Consider the following 25,207-nt stretch of genomic DNA (forward strand, 5'->3'; position numbering starts at 1 on the left):
CTGGAATTAGAATCTCTGACTGACTTCCAACAATTTCAAAAGTGGGCACTGGAAGGCCTTTTATGGAAAGTCTTTTCATGTGTGAAGATGACACATGACATTATTGTCTGATGGCAACTGCTGATGATCAGCCTATCTAATTGAGAAGAGGGGTAGCTATATGGTGGATTCTTTGCATTTATATATATTATTAAAAAAGTTGTAACATTGAGATTTTTTTAAAAAAAAAAAAAGTTAAAAGACACAAATTTGTATTAATGAAATTCAAAGATGGATAGATTAAAGAGAAGATAAACAGATGATCAAGAATAGAAATTTATAATTAATTAGATACACGCACACCAATATGAGTTGAATTAATTCTTTGGGTTAAAACAAACAAACAAACAAACAGTAGTGGGTAATTGTAAACTGCAAGCAGCCTGGCTAAAACAGCACACTGGAAACTAATAACATATTAAACAAGAGCTTAATTTGGACAACACAAAGAACCAACCCCACCTAAGCTTTCAAACCGTCGTTAATTAATAGCCCAACCAGCAAAGCCATCACAAGAGAAAGAAATTAAGCTAATTATAACGACTGCTTCTAATTAATCTATCTCACTCACCCCCACAAATTCCAAACCATGCATATCCCAGTGATCAAATGGAACGACGACTTAAAAATATAATAATTAATTAAAACCAGAAGCCAATCTTCATGGATCATAATGAAAGGAGATGAAGTCTTCTTACTGTACCAGTCAAACTGGGATGTCGCCGAGTGCAAGGAAGAAGAAGAGCTCTATATCTGGGGGAGCAAAGAAGGCTATAGGGTTTCTTCTTACTGCACAATTGGAAAGAACTCTTTGCTTCTTTGGTGCCGGAGGGCAGGTTAGAATCTCCGGTATCCGAAACCGGGGGCCTTTGGGGGTGGAGCAGCCTCCGGGAGTGGCGGCGTCGACAATACCGCCGGCGTCCAAATCCGGGGAGATTTCCTCTTCATTTTTGGACTGGTCCAGCTTGTTCTTGCACTGGGTTCTTCTAGGGTTTCTGGTGCTGCTGCTTCTTCTTGTTCTTGTTCTTCTGGCAGATGGAGCCATCGGAGAGAATCTAGAGCTTGTGCTGGATTGCGCAGAAGGGTTTTGCCAAAAGGGGTGCTTCTAAAACACAACCGCCACCATTAACTGGAAACTTTCTCGGCGGCTAGAAATCGGATTGGAAAGTAAGGAAAGCCGAAAGGGAAAGGAAATATTGAACCCTAAATACCCAACTGAGATCTCTCAAGAAGAGATCAATCCAAACGATTCTGAAGATACCCATAGCAGATCGTACATGGTTTGTTGCTAAATTACTCGCCGAACCCAACAAAAACAACTCAACCACTAGTACCACTGTTGGCCTAAATTATATCGAATCACACTACCAGACCGAACCTCTTCGACGGAAGCGAAATCTAACAAACCCGCCAAAGCCCAAGAGTTAAAAACATGGAGACGAATGCCAAGCCAAGGCAGGCATTCGAATCATACCCACTTTATTATAGGCCGCAAAAAGCCTAATCAAACCCTAGAGAGAGAGAGAGAATGTGAATTTGACGGACAATTTGTGGTAATTAATATGGATTGTATATTGACGGGGCCATGATTCGGGCAGCCTGCCCGCTGCTCGCTGGACGGTTTCTGAACCTTAGATTTTGCAAAATTTAATAAACATTACATACATATATATATATATATACAAAAGATCACTGAAATTTGAACGGTTGTCTTATATTTATGGTTTTTGCCAAAATGGTGTCCCATAGAGACTGTAGAGTACTTTGGATTCTGTTAAGGGCAGAATGACTGACAATTCAGATACTAATCTCCCATTTGGGTCCCATAGTTATTGTTGATTTTGATATTTTGTTTTAAAATTTTGTGAACTTAAAATATCCCTTCCCTTATGATGTGATTGAACATAATAAGCTAATATTGTGTGGTTGGAGTTCTTGGACGGCGCTCAGGTATCATTAAACTTTATTTTTATTTTTATTATTATTATTTTTTTGACAATATCAATTGCAACGAACCTAATATTACAACCGAAACGATGAGTTTGATATAATATATTCATACACCGATTTAGAAATTTATATAGGAAGAAGTTAAAAGTTCTTTTTTTTTTAGGCAAAGAGCTATACATCATAAATTTTATGATGAGTTGTTTTCTTAAATTGAATTATTATTAAAAATTATTTTTTATATTAAAAAATTAAATTTAATAATAGACTACTTAGTTAGTTAAAGACAGCTCACATGTGCATCCACCCTACACACACATATTTTTAGATTTAAAAACTCATTTTATCTTATCAAAGAGAAAAAAAATCAAATAATCTTATAAAGTATGAGGAAAACAAAGTTATAAATTTTGGCCTTACGATAAGAAGTTATTAGGCCTTATACCGAACGAATTCACATGTGTATTTTTATATGTTTACTTAATACATGTAATTAATTATAAAATTTTATATATATTCAACGAATATTGCATGGGATGATATATATTTTGATTTGTATCATACTTAATTGGGTGGTTAGGGCAACATTTTATGGTTAAATTTTAAGAGAAAGTTTAGGCACAAGTTTCACATAAAGTTTAGTAAAACGTAGTTGAATTTTAATAAACTTTAATATTTATTATATCAATTAAAACGTGATAATCAAAAGTTTAGTAAATTGTAGTTTTAGTTAGTTGCATGCTTCATAGCACTATGAAGAACGCATTCAAGGGCGGAGCCACGTGAGGTCCAATAGTTGTCCCTATTGGGCTACTTTTTTATTTTTTTTACAATGATTTATTACTAGAAATAAAAAAAATTATATTATAACTTACTAGAAATAAAAAAAAGTAAGTATTGAAGAAATCAAGTATATAATGACCCAATAGTAACTATCATAGCATTTTTTATAATTTGCTCATAATTTTATTTGTTTACAATGATGATGCAAAGAAAGCAAAGTATTAAAGAAAATTGTGAAGCAAATAAAGCAAGGAAGAAATTTATATTGAAGAAAATGAACAAGTTAACAAAGCAAGTATTGAGCAAATTAATGTTGCACAACTTTATTATGGATCCCGAGCTAATTAAGAACTTCAATAATGATACAATGTTAATCTTCGAGATCAAATTAGAAGAGTCTACTTGCAAAGAGATATGTGTCAGTCTCGAAATCAAGACGATTCATTCCAATTTGGTTCAATGAATTTGGTGATTAATTGGAATATAGTATAACTAAAGATGTCACATTTTGCTTATACTGATTTCTTTTTAAAACAAATAATGAAGAACAAGGAGGTGGTGATTATTTTGTAAACAAATGGTTCAATAATTTTAAAAAGAAAGATAGACTTTAAGTTTATGTTAGAGATACTAATAATGCACATAATCAAACTTGAAACAATTGTGAGACCTTAATAAATCAAGAGTAAAATAATGAGATGATTTTTTTTAAGTAACTAAAATAAATACGATGTAATTATCGAATTTAACTGAATACATCAATTAATTATGTTCAACTTCCTCTGCAATAAGAAGGACTAGACTTTCCTAATATTTTAATTTAAATTTTTGTGAACCTAAAATATCCGTTCCCTTATGATGTGATTGAACATGATAAGCTAATATTATGTGGTTGGAGTTCTTGGACGGTGCTTGAGTATGATTAAACCTTTTTTTTTTTTTTTTTTGTGATATCGATTGTGACCAACCTAATATTACAAGCCAAGTGATGAGTTTGATATAATATATTCATACACATAGTGGTGGATTCAAAAATTTATGTAAGAAGAGATTAATTTTTTTTTTTAGATGAAAAATTGCATATCACAAATTTTATAGTGTGTTATAATTTTTTTGGACTGAATTATTATTAAAAATTATTTATTTATATAAAAAAATTAAATTTAATAATGGACTGCCCAACCCAGGACAACTCACAGGTGCATCCGCCCAGCCCATGCACACGTTCATATTTTTAGATTCCAAATATTATTTTATTTTATTAATGAAAAAAATCAAATAATCTTATAAAATACAAAAAATATAAGGTTATAAACTTTGGCCTTACGATAAGAAATTACGGTGCTTTCTACCAAACGAATTCACATATGTATTTTTATAGGTTTACTTAACAGGTGTAATTAATTATAAAATTTTGTATATTTCCAATAAATGTAGACAATATTGCATGGGATGATATTTTGATTTGTATCATACTTAATTGGGCGGTTAGAGCAACATTTTTTAGTTAAATTTTAGGAACTAGTTTCACCTCAAGTTTAGTAAATTGTAGTTGAATTTAAATAAACTTTAATATTTATTATATCAATTAAAACGTGATAATCTAAAATTTAGTAAATTGTAGTTTTAGCTAGTTTCCTACTTATTCATAGCAACATGAAGACTGCATCTGATTTAAACATCAGAAGACTTGTGTAGGAGAAATTTTCACTTACTTTTTGATGATTTTTTGCCTCGGAGTACTCTCATGGACAACGGAGTTCTCCTAGGCAACTGTATATATCTTGCTCGATTTTAATTCTTTGGTCACTTGATCAAGTCCAACAATTACTTATATAAGAGATTCGGCTCAATTAATGTTTCTTTCAATTGGACGGAATAGTGTGAGTTCTTTCGAACAACGATAAACTCTCCCTCAGACAAGTAATTGGCCATTTGTCTCCCAACTTGCAGATCGAGCCCCTTATTTTTTGTCGTACTCTGTCTCATTTTGTATAATTTTTTTTATTATATTACGATAACAACATAAATGTTCGTAAATAATTATTTATAATATTATAAATAACTATCAATAAATACTTCACTATTAGTTTGGATTAATGATACATAAAATATCAAAACTTAATAACCGTATAAAAATTTGGAATTATTTAAGCGAGATGTGATGATTAATTAATTTAAGCAATTTGGTGTCGGTTTCCTGTCTTATTACGAGTGTTTCCATGGCATCTTCTTTCTTAGGATACCCGAAGCCAGCAGCAGCAGCCTTAAGGGTGGGTGATCCTCGTCCTATTATAGTCTCCTGCTTTAGTTTTAGTTATCTCATATGAGACACGCACACGTGGCCCTCACTGAAATCAATGAATTTGGATTAATATTATTTTATTAATTTTTAATGACTCCTTCACCACATAATTTATATTTTTACTAAATAATATAGTTGCCCTCTTTAACTTTATCTTCTATAATAAATAATTTTTATATTTTAATACATTTTATATAACCATCATTAAATTTTTAATCTGATTATAATTTAATTCATTTTTAAATATTTTATTAAATATCAATATATTTAAATGATACTTAGTTTGAAAAAAATAAGATATAAAAAGTATTTCAAGTTTTTATTTTTTTCAATATATTTATTAAAATTATTTGATGATCCTTGAAAAAATAAAGACATAATTTCTTATCTGAATTTTAATAAATATACTTATCTCTCCCCTCTCTTAAGATAAGCATATTTTGATATTTACATATAAGAAAAAATAACACTATGTTATTTAGTACATTCTAAAAAAATTAATAAATAATTTAATAAATATTCTAACTTTATCTTAATACAATCTTATTTTACTCATTTTAATAACCGCTACCTTAATCGTACGGGATTAAACAACAAGAAGCTATATTCCACATAGATTTCCCTGTTTGCTTAAAAAAAAAAAGAAAAAAAAAGTGGAAATGGCAGCCAAATGAAAGGACCAAAGGGAACGGATTCATGGCTTAAGATGCAATATCCAGTACAGATACAGATGCATAAATATAGAATCCCAGAAAAGTACACAACTTATTAAGCCCGTCCTTTGCAATTAAAATGTCAAAAAGCAATCTCATGAATATATGTTATATAGACCTAAAGTCCCAAACGTTACTACCAGACAAGGGCAGATGTATTATAATCACTACATGATGGCAGGTAGAGAAGGGTGGGGGTGTTCTCAAAAGCATGGTCATAATAAATTCAGCGTCCCTTTGAAATTGCTTCATTCAACTCCTTGAGGGATGATGGGAAGAGCTCTATGTAGCGACTCCCCAGTGTCATCCTATCCTTCCCCATTGCTGCTTTTGAATCCTCTGCGCACTCAAATTCCACAAATGCTTCCCCAGTTGGCCTCCCTTCTGAATTAAACGTCAAGTGGATTGAGTCTTCACCCAACTCGAAATCTTTGAAAAACTCGATGATGTCGTCCTTGCCCGCTGAAAATGGCAATCCCCTCATTCTCAACACTCTGCCCTCTTCCGCTGAATCCTTCCCCTCGTCCGATGATTTTGAATCCACCGACACATTGGATCTGATCAATCAAAAAAATAAATAAAAAATTAGCTTCTAATTCCAAATGCAAAACACACATGATGTTTGCACTAGAGAAGAACACATCACAATTTAGACCTACTTTCAAGAGGTTAGTGCCCACCCAACATTACAATCCAACAGGATAACTGGATATGATAAAAGAGTGAGACCAAACAGCCATTCAATCTCTTGTATGTGCTAGATTGAAGCTTCAACAGCCATACCTTCACATTTACCAACTATCCAGACCGCAGTTGTCCCCGACATAATCTAAAACTGTTCTGAGTGATATTACACCCCCCCCCCCCCCCCCCCAAATTGAGAAGAGCAGGTCACAACATATTAGGCCACATCAGCACTTTGTCATATTAGCATATCAAGGGGAAAAACTTCATTTAGGTATACATTCAATTCAGAGCCGTTAATTGGCACAAATCTCTTTCCACAGGAAAATAGCAATCAAAGACAAAGACCATGACAATAATTACTAAGAACTATGAAGATAACACAGGCTTTATAAACATAGGAAATCAGAAAAGAAAAGACTTCAAAGTGCCTGTTCTTTCCTTTTCCATCTTCTTAAAAATAATGCAAGAATTTCATTAAAAGGGGGCCTAGAGAAGGGGCTATCCTATCCAGAAACTATACACCATATGAGCAACTGCATATCTACTAGGATATAAAACTCCTCCAGAAAATCCACAAAAGGGCTCTCTAAACCAGAAGTGTATTGGTCACAAATAAATCCACAAGGACTTAAATTTCTATATGCAATTTTGATTCTGTCTTTCATGTCCCTTCTTTAAACAAGCTTCCAGGATTTAAACTGAACCCCAACGCTATGTTTGGAACTAGGGTTTTCCAACAGAAAGGAAAAGAAAAGAAAAGAAAATAACTTGAATACAAACATTTTTACATGATACAAGAACATTTGTTTCCCTTTGCTTTTTTGTGCTTTGACCAAATCCTTGTTCCAAACAGTGTAAAGGTTCTTGAAGCTTCAAAACACGGTTCACTGATTAGCATAGTTTCTCCTTATTTACTAAAGTTCACAAACATTCAGCACTAAGTTTGACTGCTGTTATACTGTGGACTACTTCAAAAGCCGAGAACAAGATGGTTTATGAGCAGGAAGCTTTCTGTTCAAGCATTATTACGAACAGCAATTACTCTCTTCGTATCTTTGAATAAACTATAGAACCCTCTCCTTATTCTTCCGGTTCTTTTGGTTACGCCTCCCCACCATCATCAATCTCTGTCCATTACCTATTCTTCCATATTCTTTTTTGTTCCCTTGGACACTTCTTATCATAAAAAACTTTGAGCCTTATTCTCTCTGGAAGTTGAGCTGGGTGTTTTGTATGGGATTGCCCCCTCTTTGGCAGGTTCTTTGTTGTCTTATTGATCAGAAAAAATAAAAGACTCAGCCTTCTTGTCAAAAATCAGGATTACCTTCACTCACAGAAAAAATTCTCAGACTGTAGGATCATTCTGTTCTTTTCTTCCTATTTTCACTGGGAGTGCAAGTATTGTAGATCGGGTTAAGGCTCTCAATTGGACCGCTTCCAGTGCTTACATGCATTTCTCTCTCAGTAGTCACTCTTGTTCATGAAGAGATCATTTTGGCACTCTCTGAAGCTAAGTTTGCAGCTCAGTCAAGGACCTTATCTTGGAGCTTCGCCTTCATGCAGATTCAGAATCCACTCAGGGATGAATGCTGGATTATAATGTTTCATTTTGAATCTGTCTTCATGGTGATTGGGAGCAGTTTTCCTTGGTGTCTTAGGTTGCTTTTTTGCTTCTTATGACTTCTCATTTCATCTGTAACTATTAGGATCATTTTCTAGTTTGGTATGAATCTTATTTCATTCCTTGTTTTGTTTACTTTGCTGTGCCTGAAATGCTTGGTATTTTGGGAATGACATCCTTCTTCTGCCTCACACTGACCCTCAATCCCTCCCACCCCCCACCCACCAAGAAAATACATGATCAAACTCTCTGTGCTATTAAATGTTCTTCTATTTCTCTTTCTATATAAGCACCACCTCAAACAGAGAGGGGCAATGCTCCAAGCCTTCCAACTGATCTTTACAACATCACCTTTGCCAATAAGCGAAAAGACCTCTACTTATCCAGTGCATAGCTCACTCTACTTCATGGACAAAAAAGGTCACATAAAATATTTCTTGAGAGACAAGAAATAAAGGAAATAATTGACAGTTATATCCACCTTCTTGCATGTGCAACATCAATCCATGATTCCATCTCTTACTCTAGTTATCAGTCATTGGAGTAGCTTCACAGTTCACATGCATAAATCCAAGTAAAAATGCCACTTTCAATAGAGACCTCATCTGTCAAAAGGCTTGTCTCCAAATGGATAGTGGACTTCCTTTGCCCAACAAGTTTATGAAAGAATAAAGAAACAGAAGACCCCACCCAAACTACAAGAATCTTCTTGGTATATACATACATGAAAATCCTGAGGCAGTGAGGCCTATTAAGAATCTGTACTGATTCCAATTCCCAATGCTGCAGCACCATTTGGGTATGAGGAGACCAACCTATCCAGTGCATTCCTAGAAAGACTCCTTCGCAGGCATCCAAACACACCATGACTATCATGCTTTGCTGGAACATCACCTTCCCTTTTCTGCACTGACAAGTTTAAAGATTTTCAACCCCCTGCCACACACCCTCCCTTATAATAATAATCTTGCATCCTTAAGTATGTGGCCTACTATCAAAAGAAAATTCACCCTTATCTAACAGATCTTCCCCACGCCCCCTTCTCCATAAAGTATCTTATTAGTTAGCAAATATCCACAAAACACTTCCCTAACAAACCCATGCTAAATAGGGTAAGCTTATAAGTTTATAGCTCTCCAGTAATGTACTGCCTATCCCATGACACCAACCTCTTCTTAAACCTTGCAATGCCAAATCCAAACTCATCCATTTCCCCGCCAAAACATAGTTCTGCACCATAGAACTCTTAAATCTTCCTCCACTAGCAGAAAAGAATTTGCAACAAGTAGGTAAGCTAGATACCTCCTCAGCCCCTTTGCTACCAACTGCAGACCTGAAAATCAGCCTCCCTCCACTGCCTCCCAATCAAGGGACTCAACACCACCCTAACAAAGAGAAAGAAGCAGAGAAGTAGGCCCTTTTACCTCAAACCTTGGGAGCACTAATAACCTTTGCAAACCCATCATCATTGTCACACCTTAATCACATTTAAGTTGGATTGGCTACATGAATTCTAGCTCTCCATTCTATTCATGGTTATATCTTCTACAAGACCATTATATATCCCATGTCATGCCTAACGGTCTCCCATTTTGTTTACTTTGTTCTTCCTCTACCTCTTTTGCTATAAACTTTCCTCATTTCATCCACTTTCCTCATAGACACGTCTATTAGTCTTCTTCTTACATGTCCAAGCCATCATAGCCACATCTCATAAATATTATCTTCAATAAACACCACTTCAACCATATACAAATTATCTCGTTTCTAACAGTCTTGTCTTGTATGACTGCACATCCTATTTAACATCCTCAGCTTAGTTATATTCATATTTTGCACATAGTAGTACTTAACTACCAAACTTATGTGCCATATAAACAACAAAGGTATCCTGTCCAAAATCCATGATTGGGAAGATCCACCAAGTGGTACACTAATTATCACCTACCTAATGCAATCCTCCATTGCCTAGGGTTCGGAACTAGCTGCGATAAAGAGTACTATTTTCAACACTTGACTAAGTGTTGAGGGAATTGCTCAACAGTTCTGCCACCTCCCCTGAAGTCATTATGTCCAACATCCATAGGAAAATGTTGCCCCAACATAGAATTATAAGCTTCACCAATATGGAATTGCAGGTGATAAATGAAATTGTAGAGCTGATTATGAAGTCAACACAGAATGACCAGCAGTTCTAGTAAAAGATTTTTCTTCCCACTTCAACCTTACAGCTAAAATACTTGCCAAATTATTATTCATGTTCCCCATCAGACACAAGTCTCAAATTCATATTATGCACTAGACTGATCACCTTAGACACAAGAGCAATAAGAAGAGAATGGGGTTTGCTTCAAATTTTCCATTTCCAAAGGAATGGCACATCATTGCCAAGATGTCATAGTTGATCATGCCCTAATACTACTAGAAGAGTACAATACTAAAGGCCATTCTAGCTTAGCAAGTAAATAAACGCAAAAGAAACATTCTATCAAACTATCAAAGCCAATAATCAAGTCGTAAGAGGGCACACAGTGCTTCCCAGACAAACTAGACAATAATTTAATAACAGCCTTGAAAACAAATGCCTTCAGAGGGTGCAAACTCTTAAAACTCTGCAAATGACTTTGCAGATAGATCTTAGAATATACTATTTATATCTGTATATATCTTAGACCCATGTGTATGTGACTCAAATGGTCTATAGAAGAAGAAAAAGACAAATGATATCGCACTCCAAGGAAATAAGAACTGTTTCGTTGAGATACATGAAGAGGTCACTCCAATTCTTCAAAGGCTATCTGATTTGCCCCTTCTAAACTGTCATATCACACAGAAAAGGGACACCCACATTCTTCTCATCAATTGCCATAGATATCTGTGACCAGAACAACCTAGTAAAGTTATAACAGACACAGGTGTATAACCCAAATAATCCCAATAAAAGAATAGACAACACTGAAAAAATCCCTTGACAACCACCTCTAAAATTTATTTGCACTCTTTTCACAAGAGCAAGGCATCATCCCAAGTACCAATTTGTCGATAAAAAGAGCAACCGGGGTAAAGGGGATTCCAAAGATTCTGCTAGAAGAGAGGACTAAGAAGCTAGCAACTGAAGCTTATTGACCATTGGAAATGCTAAAAAATTGTCAGATCCTAGGTCTGACGGGGAAATTCTCTCCTATTTGAGAGAGAATTAGGCCGGGATTTGAGAAGGAAGGGTGAGAATTAGAGAATTGAGGGGGAAAATCAGAGAGAGAGAGAGAGAGTTGAGGAGGGAAAATGACTGATTTGATTATCAATTCTGTGAGTTTCAAATGGGCTGGGTCAGTTCTTTTATACTGCCTCAGCTTGGAATTGGCGCCAAATCGGTTGCCAAGTCCTTCTAGAATCAGTACAGCTAGCCTAACCACTTGCATAAAAACTTGCATTGCTGGAACATTCCTCCAGCAAGCTAGTTCCCTCTACAAAATAAAAGCATAGCTACAAAATAACAGCTCGGCAGCCAAAGTACGTGACAACTTCCCCCTCCATCAATCATTTCTTGCCCTCAAGAAATATATAATAGGAAGCCAAGTTAGGAAACTGTCTCAGTAAGTTTAACAGGTATTCCTAGGTGATGTTGTCTGAGTGGAGTGAGGACCATTTGACCAACACCTGAGTGATAGGCGCTTCATGTCTGTAGATGATCCTTCTGTCCAGGATAGCCGTAGGAGTTGCTGGTTTTGCTTCTTCCCTAAGATTAAGAGGAAGGAATGGGCTGGCCACCTATGATCCAACTCCCTTCTTGAGCAGGGAGACGTGGAATACCAGATGTATTTGGGATCCCTTCGGTAATTACAAATGATAGGCCACTAGCCATACCTTTGCAAGCATTGGAAATGGTCCATAAAATTTGGGGCTCAACTTAGACATTGGTTGTCGAGAATGAGCTCAGAGGTGTTGGTGGCTTAGCTTCAAATACACTTCCTCTCCTTCTGAAAACTCCCTCACTTCGCCTCCTATCAGCCATTTGTTTATCTTATTTTGTGCCTTAGCTAACTCTGTCTTCAGTAGTGTTAGGATCTCTTGTCTTTGTTGCATGTAAGCTCCAACTGCTGCCACTATAGTTGGTTCCCCCACAACCAGTAACAGGGCTAGCTTGTACTCATATAAAGCCTCAAAGGGGGTCATGTTAATTGAACTATAGTGGCAGGAGTTATACCACTGTTAGGCCAAAAATAATCATTTGTGCCACCTTCTTGGCTGTAGAAAACATAGGCACCTTAGGTAAGATTCGAGGCATTGATTGACCCTCTCAGACTGCCCATCTATTTGTGGATGATAGACAATGGACATGTGTAACTTAGTGCCCATGGACCTTAGCAATTCCCTCCAAAACAAATTGGTAAAGACCTTATCTCTACTGATACAATGGACTACAGGACCCCATGCAATTTCCCCACATTGTCCAAGAAAATTCTAGCAACATCTTGAGCTACAAAAGGGTGGAATAAGCCAAGAAAGTGACTAAACTTGGTAAATCGATCGACCACCACTAAATGTCATCTCTTCCCTCGGACCTTGGTAACCCCTCAATAAAATCCATAGTCACATTAGTCCAGGCCTTCTTTGGAATGGCCAAGGGTTGCAGTAGGTCCAATTGGGCCACTGTCTCATGCTTACACCTCTTACAAACATCACATTTCATCACATAATCCATCACAAACCTTTTAAGATATGGCCAATAGAAAATTTGTTTAACCTTCCGGTATGTGTTCTGTATTCTAGAGTGTCACCCCAGTGGGGAGCTATGTAATGACTTTAGAATTTGATTCTTCAATGCCTCACACTCCCCAATCACCAATCTGCCTTTGTACCTTATCAGCCCATTGGTCAGAACATAGTCCGGTCCGCAATTTCCATTAATACTTAGCCGCTCTAGTAGTTCCTTTGCCCATGTCCCCTTTTGATAGCTTTCAATTATCTCTTGGAACCAATCAAGGACCACTGTGGTAATAGCAGCTATCATACTCTCCTATTGGTAGCGAGATAAAGCATCTGTAGCCGCATTCTCCTTTCCCCTTCTAAACGGTATTACATAGTCCAGCCCCATCAATTTAGCCATATCCTTCTTTTGTAGATGGGAATGTAACTTCCGTTGTAATAGGAATTTGAGACTTACGTGGTCGATTTTGATAATGAACTCCCCCCCCCCCCTCTCTAAGTATTGCCTCCACTTGTCTTTCGCCATTAAAACTGCTAGAAGCTCCTTGTCATAAATGTCAGGCCTTTGATGTCTTGGGCTCAGGGTCTGGCTAAGGAAAGCTAAGACCTACCCTCCTAAGACAAGACTGCCCCTATTCCCACACCACTGGCATCAGTCTCTAGCGTGAAGGGCTTGCTAAAATCCGGCAACCCAAGCACTGGCACCTCACTCATGGCTTTCTTAAGTTACTCAAATGCGTCCTCAACCCTTTAATCCCATTTAAATCCATCCTTATTCAAATGCTCAATTAATGGTTTACTGATCAACCCATAATTCTTCACAAAATTTCTGTAGTATCCAGTAAGCCCCAAGAACCCCCTCAATGCTCTAATGTTAGTGGGCTTAGATCATGCTGTTATTGCCTCAATTTTCCTAGGATCAGTGCCAACTCCCTCCTCAGATATAATGTGTCCCAGGTACTCAATCTGAGTTTGTGCAAAGACACTTAGACCTCTTGAGGTACAACTGGTTGAATCGCAGGACCTTAAAAGTAGTCCTAAGGTGCTCTAGGTGTTGGCCAAAGGAAGAACTGTATATCAAAATATCATCAAAGAAGATTAGTACAAATTTTCTAAGAAAAGGGTTCAAAAATATAATTCATAAGGGCTTAAAATGTAGCAGGGGCGTTAGTAAGGCCAAAAGGCATAATAGTGAATTCATAATGGCCATGGTATGTTCTAAAAGTAGTTTTTGGAATGTCAAATGGGTTCATTCTTATCTAATGGTAGTCTGATCGTAGGTCTAGTTTAGAGAAAATAGAGTCATGTTTGAGCTCATCAAGCAAGTCTTCAATAATAGGTATTGGGAATTTATCCTTGATGGTAATGGCGTTTAGTTGTCTGTAATCAACACAAAAACGTCATGTTCCTATTTCTTTTTTTACCAAAAGGACAAGAGAAGCAAAAGGGCTTTGACTAAGCTTGATTATTAATTGGGACAACATTTCCCTAACTAATCTTTCAATCTCGGTTTTAAGTTTGGGAGGATATCTACAAGATCTAATATTGATAGGTTCAATATTTGGTTGAAGGGGTATAGAATGGTCTAATGGTCTCTCGAGTGGAAGAGACTTAGGTTCTACAAATAGGTCCTAATATTCAACCAGTAATAAATCAAGCAAGGTTAATTCATGTACCAGCCATGTAGCTTGAGGCTGCTTGTGGCCGGTTATTGAGTTATTCCCTTCTGATTCTCCATAGGTTTCCCATTCATCCTTGGTCTGAATTGAAAATAGTTGTGCCACTTGGGACATTTTCTTCCAGAACAGTTGATGCAACCTCTTCCCTTTGATCAATTTGCAAGTCCCTATCTCCATATTCCCTTGTAGAACCACCCTCCTTCCTTCTTTTTCAAGGGACACTTCCATTTCATTGAAATCAAAACTGATTGGACTTACCCCCTTCATCCAATCTACCCCTAGCATTATGTGACATCCCCCAAGCTTCAAGAGTCTCAAATTAGCTTCAAATAGTTCACCCTGCATTTCCCAACAAAATCCCAAGCAAGCAGACTTGCTTATCACCATGTTCCCATTAGCCACAATCATTGAGAGTGGTTGTGTGTTAGCTAGTTGGCACTTCATTTTTTTGGCAGTCCCTTCATCAATGAAACTATGGGTACTCCCACTATCGATCAAGACCATCAGGGTGCCCTCTTGTACCCTCCTTTTGACCTTAATTATTTTGCTACTGGCCATTACTTTAATGACATGTAGTGAAATTGCTCCATTATCCTCTTCCCCCAAGTCCTCTACCAATGCTAGGCCTTCCTCCTCTTCATCTTCTTCACCTTTTAACAACAACAACTGCTTCCTACACTGATGCCCTGGGGAGTATTTATCCCCACATTTGAAACACAATCCTGCTTGCCTCCTCTGTTCGATAAACTTGTCCCTAGGTTGTAGGGCCTGGCTTGATGTTAGGACTACTAGATATCAAACCCCTGCTACAATCATTAAGGGTTCCCTCCTTGGTAACTTCCTACCATATTGTACTACTCCTTGCGGTCCTCCCTTACTCTTCCCTCTTTGTTTCCTCATTAGTGCCTCAAATGTCAACTCTTGCAGAAAGGCCCCATTTGCCGCCTCTTGCACTGTTTTTGGTTTTAACACTTTCACGACTGATCTCAGCTCATCACTCAATCCCCTCACAAAACTAGACACAAAATACTCCTGTGTCATGTAGGGGTTTCTACTTAGCATTAGAGACTTTAACTCTTCGAATTTCATCTCATACTCCATCCCTGTTCCCTCTTGTCTTAGCCAATTGAATTCCTCTACTATATCCATCATGCCTCTAATAGAGATAGAATTGAGGGGGGAGGAAACCTACTGAATTGCAGTGAAAAAGAGAGGAGAAAAGCTGTAAAGGAAAGATTCATGAGAGAGATTTAGTTTTCTTAATTCTTCATAATCGTTAGTACAAATCAAAGGCCTATTAAATAGACTAAAACAAATCCACTAAGCTAAAAAATAAGAAAACACTCACAACAAATCAACCAACTAATATTATCTAACAGAATAAACAAACTAAAATCAAATAAATGGATTAACCCACATAGCCACCATGTCTATAATTTATTTTGACTAAGTCAATTAACCAACAACCAACAGAAGAAAATCCCAGCCTTCTTCTGCGTGCAGCCATAATGATTGTATCATTTCCCCCCACTCAGATTATCCTTGTTCGCAAGGATGAAGTCAAGTATGTCTTCAAGCATGAGTAGTTGAGGTCGTTAACATTGATGTCCGGGAAGAAATTTCTCACCATAGAAATAGCATTGGCCTTTTTCCCTGCACTCTCGAGCTTCTTAGCTCGCAATTCCTTTGAATGAATTGGCATTGTTAATGGCGCCAATGCTAGTCTTAAGCGCAGGTGGGGAACCCCAAATTCCTGTTGTGTTGTTGTTCCCTGACTTAGGTGGAGTGTTGAAGGAACTATCCCCTTTTATTTGCAAGCCATTACGTTTTTCAACCAGTCGGGCCACCCCAATAGCATCGGTTAGCGAGCAAGGTTGTTTGATTTTGATGTCCAACCTAATTTCATCTTTGAGGTCTGCGACAAAACAACCGATTAAAAATGTTTCTAGTAGGCCATCGACTCAATGGGAGAGCTTCTCGAACTCTTCTTGATACGAGAAAACAATGGTGAGTTGCTTGAGTCTAGTGAGGGCTTCAAAGGGGTGCTCATAGTCGGTTGGACCAAAACAAAGCAATAAAGCTTGGGTGAATTCCTCCCAGGTGAGTGATTCACGAAATTTTGTCACCCACCAATGCCATTGTAGGGCGATGTCCTCTAAATGGAAGGAGGCTAACTGAACTCGTTTACCAGGCTTAATGCTTTGAAACTAAGTATTGTTCTGCCTTATAGACCCAACCCATTGGATCTTCATCGCTGAATTTTGGAAAGAACAATTTAAGGTGTTGATGGGGGCGGTCATTGGTGTTGTTTGTTTGAGAAGAACCTTCAACTGCAAAGGGATTGGTTTCGGTTTGGCAAATGGTTGGGCTTGATGAGTGCCAGAGAGCTTGAAGTTCGGTTAACACCGTTTACAGGGTGGCATGAATTTGGTCGATGCTCGACTCGTGTCGGGTTAAGATTTCGTGAACTTCATTACGAAATTCAGAATTGGTTTTGCTACGAGTATCCATGGTCGGAATTGTGCTCTGGTACCAAATGATAGAGACAGAATTTAGGGGGGAGGAAACCTACTGAATTACAGTGAAGAAGAGGAGAAAAGCTATAAAGGAAAGATTCATGAGAGAGATTTAGTTTTTTTAATTCTTCATAATCGTTAGCACAAATCAAGGCCTATTAAATAAACTAAAACAAATCCACCAAGTTAAAAAATAGAAAAGCACTCACAACAAATCAACCAACTAATATTATCTAACTGAATAAACAAACTGAAATCAAATAAACGGATTAACCCACGTAGCCACCATGCCTATAATTTATTTTGACTAAGTCAATTAACCAACAAAAGAAAATACCAACCTTCTTATGCGTGCAGCCATAATGATCAGTATTCTAAAACAGGCTAGGTGCTAGTCGGGCGCTCGACTGGGGCCTAGCGCCTAGGAAAACTGTTTTTTTTTTTTAAACATTTTGATGTTATTTTCAAATAAATCAAAGTTGGAACAACATGTGAAATAATGGAATTATGGTTGAGAAAACAAATTGTTGTAGATCAGTTCTGGGTTCAAGAAGGCAAAAGCAACAATAATGAAATATAAACCATATTTGAAGAATCTAACTAATAACTATCTAATTGAAATATAAATCATATATTAAAATATTTAAAACATTAATAAATATTCAAATAACAAATAATCAAATATTAACATAAATAATAAATTAAATAAGAAAAAGAAAAGTTACAACAACGCTCCTGCTTGCTTACTGCTTACCAAAGGGTGAGGAGTGAGGAAGACGAAAGAGACAACCGGAAAGCAGAGTGGAATGAAGGTCAGCGGCGAGCGGCAACGGCATGCGATGAGAAGGCTAACAGAAATGGAAAGCGGCAACGACGACTTTACAACTGCAAGAGACAATGGCAGTGTGCGACAAGAGAGGCTGAGATAGAAAGGGCAAGCGACGACAGTGACAGCGGCTCCGCAAAAGACAATTGGTGGCGGTGCGCGCGAGAGAGAAGGGGAAATCGAGGGATTAGGCGGCCCAGGCAATTCATGCGCCATAATCTGCCAAGCGGTTCACGCGACTAGGCAGCTACCTAGGCGCCGCCCGGTACCAATTAGCCGGGCCAGCGCCTAAGGAGGCCAATTAGGCCACAATCGCGACAACCAGTGTCCGCCTAGCACCTCAGCACCGCCTAGGCTGAGTTTTAGTTCACTGATAATGATTGTATCAGCCTTTTTCCCCGAACCTCTCACACAACCCTTTAGCAAATTCATCCCAAGTATATGTTTCTTTAACTTTGGACCATCCCTAGAACCATACGTCCCCAACATCATTGAGGTAGGCCGATGCCAAGGCCACCCTCTGATTGTCTACCACTTGGTGGATTCCAAACAATTTTTCACAGCGCCTAATCCACCATTGAGGCTTTTGTCCCTCGAACACAAGCAATTCCAATTTAGGCACCAAAATGGTGTGGAAGAGTAGGAACCTCCTGCCTTCTTTCCAACACATTCTCTCCCACCGTAGCCGGATCTACTTCGAACTCCAATGATCCGGCATTCAGGTTACTGGTTCCAATTCCTAGTAGAATTGGGTCCAAATGATCCTTAGGGGGGCAATCAGATGAGATTCTTTCCTGGTGTTGACTGGAGAACAAGAGCATGATCTCACCTGATGTTGACAAGAGAACATAAGCATGAATTGATGCAGTTGTTCGAGTAGCAAATTGCCCTAATCCCGCATCTCCTCCCTGATCTGTTCACGCATATCCCCATGAAACTTCTTCGCAACTACCTCCAACTTCCGATCCACCACTGATCCAATCTTCTCCTCCATCGTCTCCACACAGTTTTGAATTTCCACCATTGATGCAGTCACTTGCTATAGTTGTCTCCACCTCTTTCATTCTAGTACCATCAGCCATGGTTTGATCTCTTCAAGAACGCCAGCTAGGAACTTGCTCTTATACCAAAATGTCAGATTCTAGATCTAACGAGGAAATTATCTCCTATTTGAGAAAGAATTAGGCTGGGATTGAGAGGGAAGAGTAAGAATTAGAGAATTGAGGGGGGAAAATCAGAGAGAGAGAGAGGAGGGAAAATGATCGATTCGATTATCAATTCTGTGAGTTTCAAATGGGCTGGGTCACTGCCTCAACTTGGAATTGGCGCCAAACGGTTGCCAAGTCCTTCTAGAATCAATACAACTTGCCTAACCACTTGCATAGCTGGAACATTCCTCCAGCAAGCTAATTCACTCTACAAAATAAAAGCATAGCTACAAAATAAAGGCTCAGCAGCCTAAGTACGTGACAAAACTATTCAGAAATACTTCCACCAAAGTTCATATACACATCAACAATATAATTAGAATTTCGACCTCCTATCATCCTTCACTCCAAAGGCAACCATCCCCACCACCAACACAATCAAGCCTTAATCCCATTAAGTGGGGCCAGCTGTAAGGATCTCACCAATCATCACCATTATATCTCATACCACATATAAGAGCTTTTAATTTACTTTAGTCTTCTTCTACCCTTTTTTCTACAAGCTTCTTTCATTCCATCCACTCTTGTCATGGGCATGTTTGTAATGTCCTTTTCACATATCCAGACTATCTTAATCGCATTTTGCACCTATTATCTTCAATAAGCACCACAACCTTATTATAAATAACTTTATTTCTAATTTTATTTTTTCTTGTATGACCAGAAATTCCCATCTCAATTACCATCATATTTTACATATATTTGTACTTAACTACTCAAAATTTCATGTCATATAACAAAGCTGGTCATATATTTGTCTCATAAAACTTCCTTTTCAGCTTTAAAAAAAAAAAATTCTACAATCACATAGAAGTTGAAAGCATGTCTCCATTTTAACCATCCTATCTTAATTTTGTAGTAACATCCTTTTATCTTTTTTCTTTTTATTTTTTTGAACAATTTATCACATATATCTCAAGTGACCCTTCTCAGAATAACTCCACTGGTGGCACGTGGTTTGTCAACTATTGTGCATACTAGTGAGTTTACTCAATGCACACCCCAAGTGTAGTGGTTGTGGGTTCCAATTGATAAAAAAAAGAAAAAAACTCAATCTTTCAGTCTCACCAGAACTTCACTTCTATTTCTATTTTTCTTAAATTCAAATTTAGTTTTGAGAACCCATTCAACTTGAAGTTATTGGACTCTAAGATGCCCTTCCATAACTCAACTTTAATACCCATGTCTTGTTTCATTTTATCCACCAATACAAGCATCATTTTCACTCCAAAAAACAGGAACACAATTTCCATCTTTTGGAAAAATTGCTTTGTTCGTATTTTTTGTTTCCATTCAACTGTGTAACCACCTCTCCATCAGTCCAAGTGTTAGTGACTACAACAACATATCCAACCTTTATACCACTATGTAGGGTCGGCTACATAAATTCTAGACTTCTACGTGGGTTACGCCCCAACAGATAGATTGTCTAGAATTCATATTTGGATCCGACTAGGTTTTACGCTGGATGTCAGTTACCTAACGCAAAACCCTCCTCCTTTATCCGGGCTTGGGACCGACAATGGATAACATCCCCTGGCGGAGTAATGATGAAATGAAGTTTCAACACCATCTTCATATGGAGAAGTTTCATGAGATGGTGGTGAATGAAGATAATTAATATAGTTGTATTTCATCACTTAGTTGACATGATGAAACCAACAAGTACAATATGGAAACCAAGCGTTAGTGACTATTCAACCTTTTTTTTTTTTTTTTTTTTTTGAAGAGGATGGGTATTTTTGTTAATATAAAAAAAATTGCATGTATTTGATCATCTTATAAAATACGCAACAATTTTTTTTTTTTCATTTTCAAAAAAATGTTTCAAAAGCAATGTTTAGAACAAATAAAATTAGATACTAAGAACAAACACAGTACTGCAAAAGTTTAAGAACCCTTAGCTATTCAAAAATGTTGAGTTATATGGTTATAGTCTAGGATTAATCCTATGACAGAGCCCATGGCCCATTGTATTTGTATATATATATATATAGATGTATAGTCTATGGATTTAATTAAGTGGTTTTATACATATTAAAAGTTAGGTTTATTTCCTAAGCTTCACATCACAAGAGCAATGGTGGATGAGATGACTGCTTTGCATTCCAATGGTACTTGGGATTTGGTTCCTTTACCCCCAGGGAAATCTCTTGTCGGCTGTCGGTGGATCTATACTGTCAAGGTGGGTCCTGATGGGCAGGTTGATCGCCTCAAGGCTCGTTTGGTTGCCAAAGGGTATACTCAGGTTTATGGCCTTGACTATGGTGACACTTTTTCCCCTGTTGCTAAGACGTCCTCTGTGCATTTGTTTCTCTCTATAGCAGCTATGCGCCACTGGCCGTTGTATCAACTGGACATTAAGAATGCTTTTTTACATGGTGAGCTTCAAGAGGAGATTTATATGGAGCAACCTCCTAGATTAGTTGCTCAGGGGGAGTCTGAGCAGGTTTGTAAACTCTGTCGCTCACTACATGGGTTGAAGCAGTCTCCTCGAGCCTGGTTTGGTCGTTTCAGTGCTGTCATTCAAGACTTTGGTATGACTCGTAGTGAGTCTGATCATTCGGTTTTTTATAAACACACATCACAGGGGAGTTGTATATATTTGGTTGTCTATGTGGATGATATTGTTATTACCGGTGATGATCAGGATGGTATTATTCAGTTGAAGAAACATCATTTCCATCATTTTCAAACTAAGGACTTGGGGTTACTTAAATACTTTCTTGGCATAGAAGTTGCTCAGTCCAGTTCTGGTATTGTTATCTCTCAACGGAAGTATGTGTTAAACATTCTGGAAGAAACTGGGATGCTTGATTGTAAACCTATAGATTCTCCTATAGACCCTAATGTAAAGCTCTTACCAGGACAGGGGGAGCCTCTTGCTGATCCTGGAAGATACCGTAGGCTAGTCGGAAAACTTAATTATCTCACTATCACTCGCTTAGATATTTCTTTCTTAGTCAGTGTTGTCAGTCAGTTTTTACAATCTCCTTGTGATAGCCATTGGGATGCGGTAGTCCGGATTCTCAGGTATATTAAGGGAGCTCCAGGTAGAGGACTATTGCATGAGGACAGAGATCATACTCGAGTAGTCGGATATTCTGATGCTGATTGGGCAGGTTCTCCTTCTGACAGACGGTCTACTTCAGGATATTGTGTTCTGGTTGGAGAAAACCTAGTATCTTGAAAAAGTAAGAAGCAGGAGGTTGTTGCTAGGTCGAGTGTCGAAGCAAAATATCATGCTATGGCCTTGGCAACGTGTGAATTTATCTGGTTAAAACAATTGTTTCAGGAGCTCAAGTTTGGGGAGATATCACAGATGAGATTAATTTGCGACAATCAAGCTGCATTACATATTGCTTCCAATCTAGTCTTTCATGAGAGGACCAAACATATCGAGATAGATTGTCACTTCATCCGAGAGAAGATTTTATCTGGCTGTATTACCACAAATTTCATCAATTCCAATGACCAGTTAGCAGATGTCTTCATTAAGTCTCTCAGGGGTCCTCGAATTGAGTATATTTGTAGCAAGCTTGGCGCATATGATATATATGCTCCAGCTTGAGGGGGAGTGTTGAGTTATATGGTTATAGTCTAAGGTTAATCCTATGATAGAGCCCATGGCCCATTGTATTTGTATATATATATATAGATGTATAGTCTATGGATTTAATTAAGTGATTTTATACATATTAAAAGCTAGGTTTATTTCCTAAGCTTCACAAAAACTTTATAGATAGTTGCAATGAATGAGCACAAGAGAAGTAAGAAACTTGTTATAGCAGGACATCAATAATGGTTGCCAAAGCAACAAGAGGTTATGTTGGAGCTGTTATTCAATAAACTTGATATGCATATGGTGAGTATGATACAGGTAGTAACAGCAACAGCATGTTAAAAATGATCACATGACAAAGACACATGATTGAAGATGATGCAACAGAAACAGAAGTTTGCAACAGTGAATATCTTTTGCAAGAAAATCTGTTGGATCATTTGGTGATGGGAGTAGGGGTGGTGAATGGTGATGAGATTAGATGTGCAAGACAAATACAATTGCAGTTTTCAAAAAAAAAAAATATCAAGAGTGGTAATGTTGGATAAAAGACTGCAATTGGAGTGGCTTACAGCCCTCAGAATTTCAATATTAAACATCTTCAGTGATCCAAACTTAAACATGGATCTTGAATTGAGAATATACAGAAATCCAGTAGTAGGTCCCACTATTAACATGCGAGAGCTTTAAAACTTATTCCCCAATCATGTGGCAAAGTTTAGGGTTTAGGGTTTAACTTAATTATATATATAGTGACTTTATAATACCTTTTTATTTAAACTTTTTGACTTATGGGATCCATAGTAACTTCATTCACGCAACCCAACTGCAAAACCAACATGTTGAGAGCATTCTGTCATGGGCAAAGATCCACTTCCTAGAAACTAAGAACAATGTCTCCACAAACTCCCAAACTCATGTCACAGCCTAAGCCTGACAATTGTCTCTCTTCCTATTCAATATGAATGGGGAGATGTTTCCAAAACAGAGTATTGAACCGAGGAAGGAAAGGAGAGAAAGAGAGAGAGAGAGAATTGAGAGAGAAACTAAGAACGAGAGGGAGAGGATAAAATATTCAGATACTCTTCATTGATCCCCAAGGAAATCGTTAGGAGATGACTTATACAGCCTGCCAAGGCAGATTCCTACAACGAGGTAGTCGTAACCGTCTACTTCCAACTATATCCACATGCACATGGATTCCCTAGGCTAACAATCTCTAACAGAATTGGAATTGCAGTAGTAAGTAAAAATAATAGTAAGGAAATTACATCACTAAAAGAAACAAGAAATTAAGAAATTGAAAATTCTTCCTAGGGTCAAGTTCATAGCGTGACATTCATTTCCCCCCTTGTTAAAAATTTCTTGTTCTCAAGAAATGTTGAGAGGATTGGCCGATCTAGGAAACTGCTTGAGTAAATCAAGAAGATATTCCCCAGTGCTGTCCTCAATTGTACCATCTTGCCACTTGACCAGAACCTAGATAAGGGGTGCCCCCTGCTTGTATATGACCCTTCTGTCCATTATAGCCTCCGCTTCTACGGCCCTACTGACCTCTTTAGGTAGTATAGGTAAGGAAGGGCTCAACCCCTGTGTTCCTACAGACTTCTTCAAGGGTGAAACGTGGAACACCGAGTGGATGTGAGAGTCTTTTGGAAGCTGCAATCGATAGGCCACCCACCCAATCTTAGCAATTATGGGAAAGGGTCCATAATACTTAGGACTAAGCTTGGACACCTGTCCTTGAGATATAGACGCCAAACAAGGGTGTACCTTAGCCGCAAATACACCTCTTCTCCCACAGCAAATTCCCTCTCACTCCTCCTGCGGTCTGAAAATTACTTCATCCTATTCTGGGCTGAAGCTAACTCCCTTTTTAGCTATTGTAAAACCCTCTTTCTCTGCTGCATATAATCCTCCACGATGGCCATTGTTGAGTAATTTCCCACTGTTGGTAGGATAGGCGGTTTGTATCCAAATAGGGCCTCAAATGGGGACATTTTAAGGGATGTGTTGTGGTTGGAATTGTACCACCACTGGGCCAAAGATAACCACCTGTGCCAACTTTTAGAATGTAGGAAACTCGCACACCTCAAGTACGTTTCTAAGTTTTGATTAACTCTTTTTTGTCTGGCCATCAGTTTGGGGATAATAGGATTTGGACCTGTTTAACTTTGTTCTCAATGCTTTCATAAGCTCTCGCCACAAGAGGCTGGTAAAAATCTTATCACGGTCTGATATTATGGTCTTAGGAACCCCATGTATTTTCACCACTTGATCCAAAAACATTCTAGCCACATCTTAGGTTGTAAAGGGGTCAGTGAGCCCCATAAAATGAGCAAATTTAGTCAGCCTATCGACTACCACCAAAATGTTGTCCTTACCTTCCGACCTTGGTAGCCCCTCAATAAAATCCATAGATAAGTTTTCCCATGCTTGGTCTGGAATGGGTAATGGTTGCAAAAGGCCCGGCGAATAAGCCACAGTTTCACTCTTGCACCACTTGCAAATGTCACAAGCTGTTACAAACTCCTTCACTTCTGTTTTGAGTCTGGGCCAAAAGAACAACTGCTTCACTACAAGGTAGGTATTATGCACCCTTGAATGTCCCCCT

General features: G+C 37.9%; 1 protein-coding gene across 1 annotated transcript; it reads right to left on the reverse strand.

Moving 5' to 3' along the window:
* Positions 1–6,013: 6,013 nt before the first annotated feature.
* Positions 6,014–13,106, reverse strand: LOC127796896 (uncharacterized). The gene is made up of 2 exons (XM_052329302.1): positions 12,955–13,106; positions 6,014–6,344 (listed from the first exon to the last, which is right to left on the reverse strand). Exons 1-2 carry the CDS (start codon positions 13,104–13,106, stop codon positions 6,014–6,016), a joined length of 483 nt encoding a protein of 160 aa, XP_052185262.1.
* Between the last annotated feature and the right edge of the window lie 12,101 nt (positions 13,107–25,207).

Source organism: Diospyros lotus, chromosome 3 (assembly GCF_014633365.1).
Source record: "Diospyros lotus cultivar Yz01 chromosome 3, ASM1463336v1, whole genome shotgun sequence".
Taxonomy (NCBI): Eukaryota; Viridiplantae; Streptophyta; class Magnoliopsida; order Ericales; family Ebenaceae; genus Diospyros; species Diospyros lotus.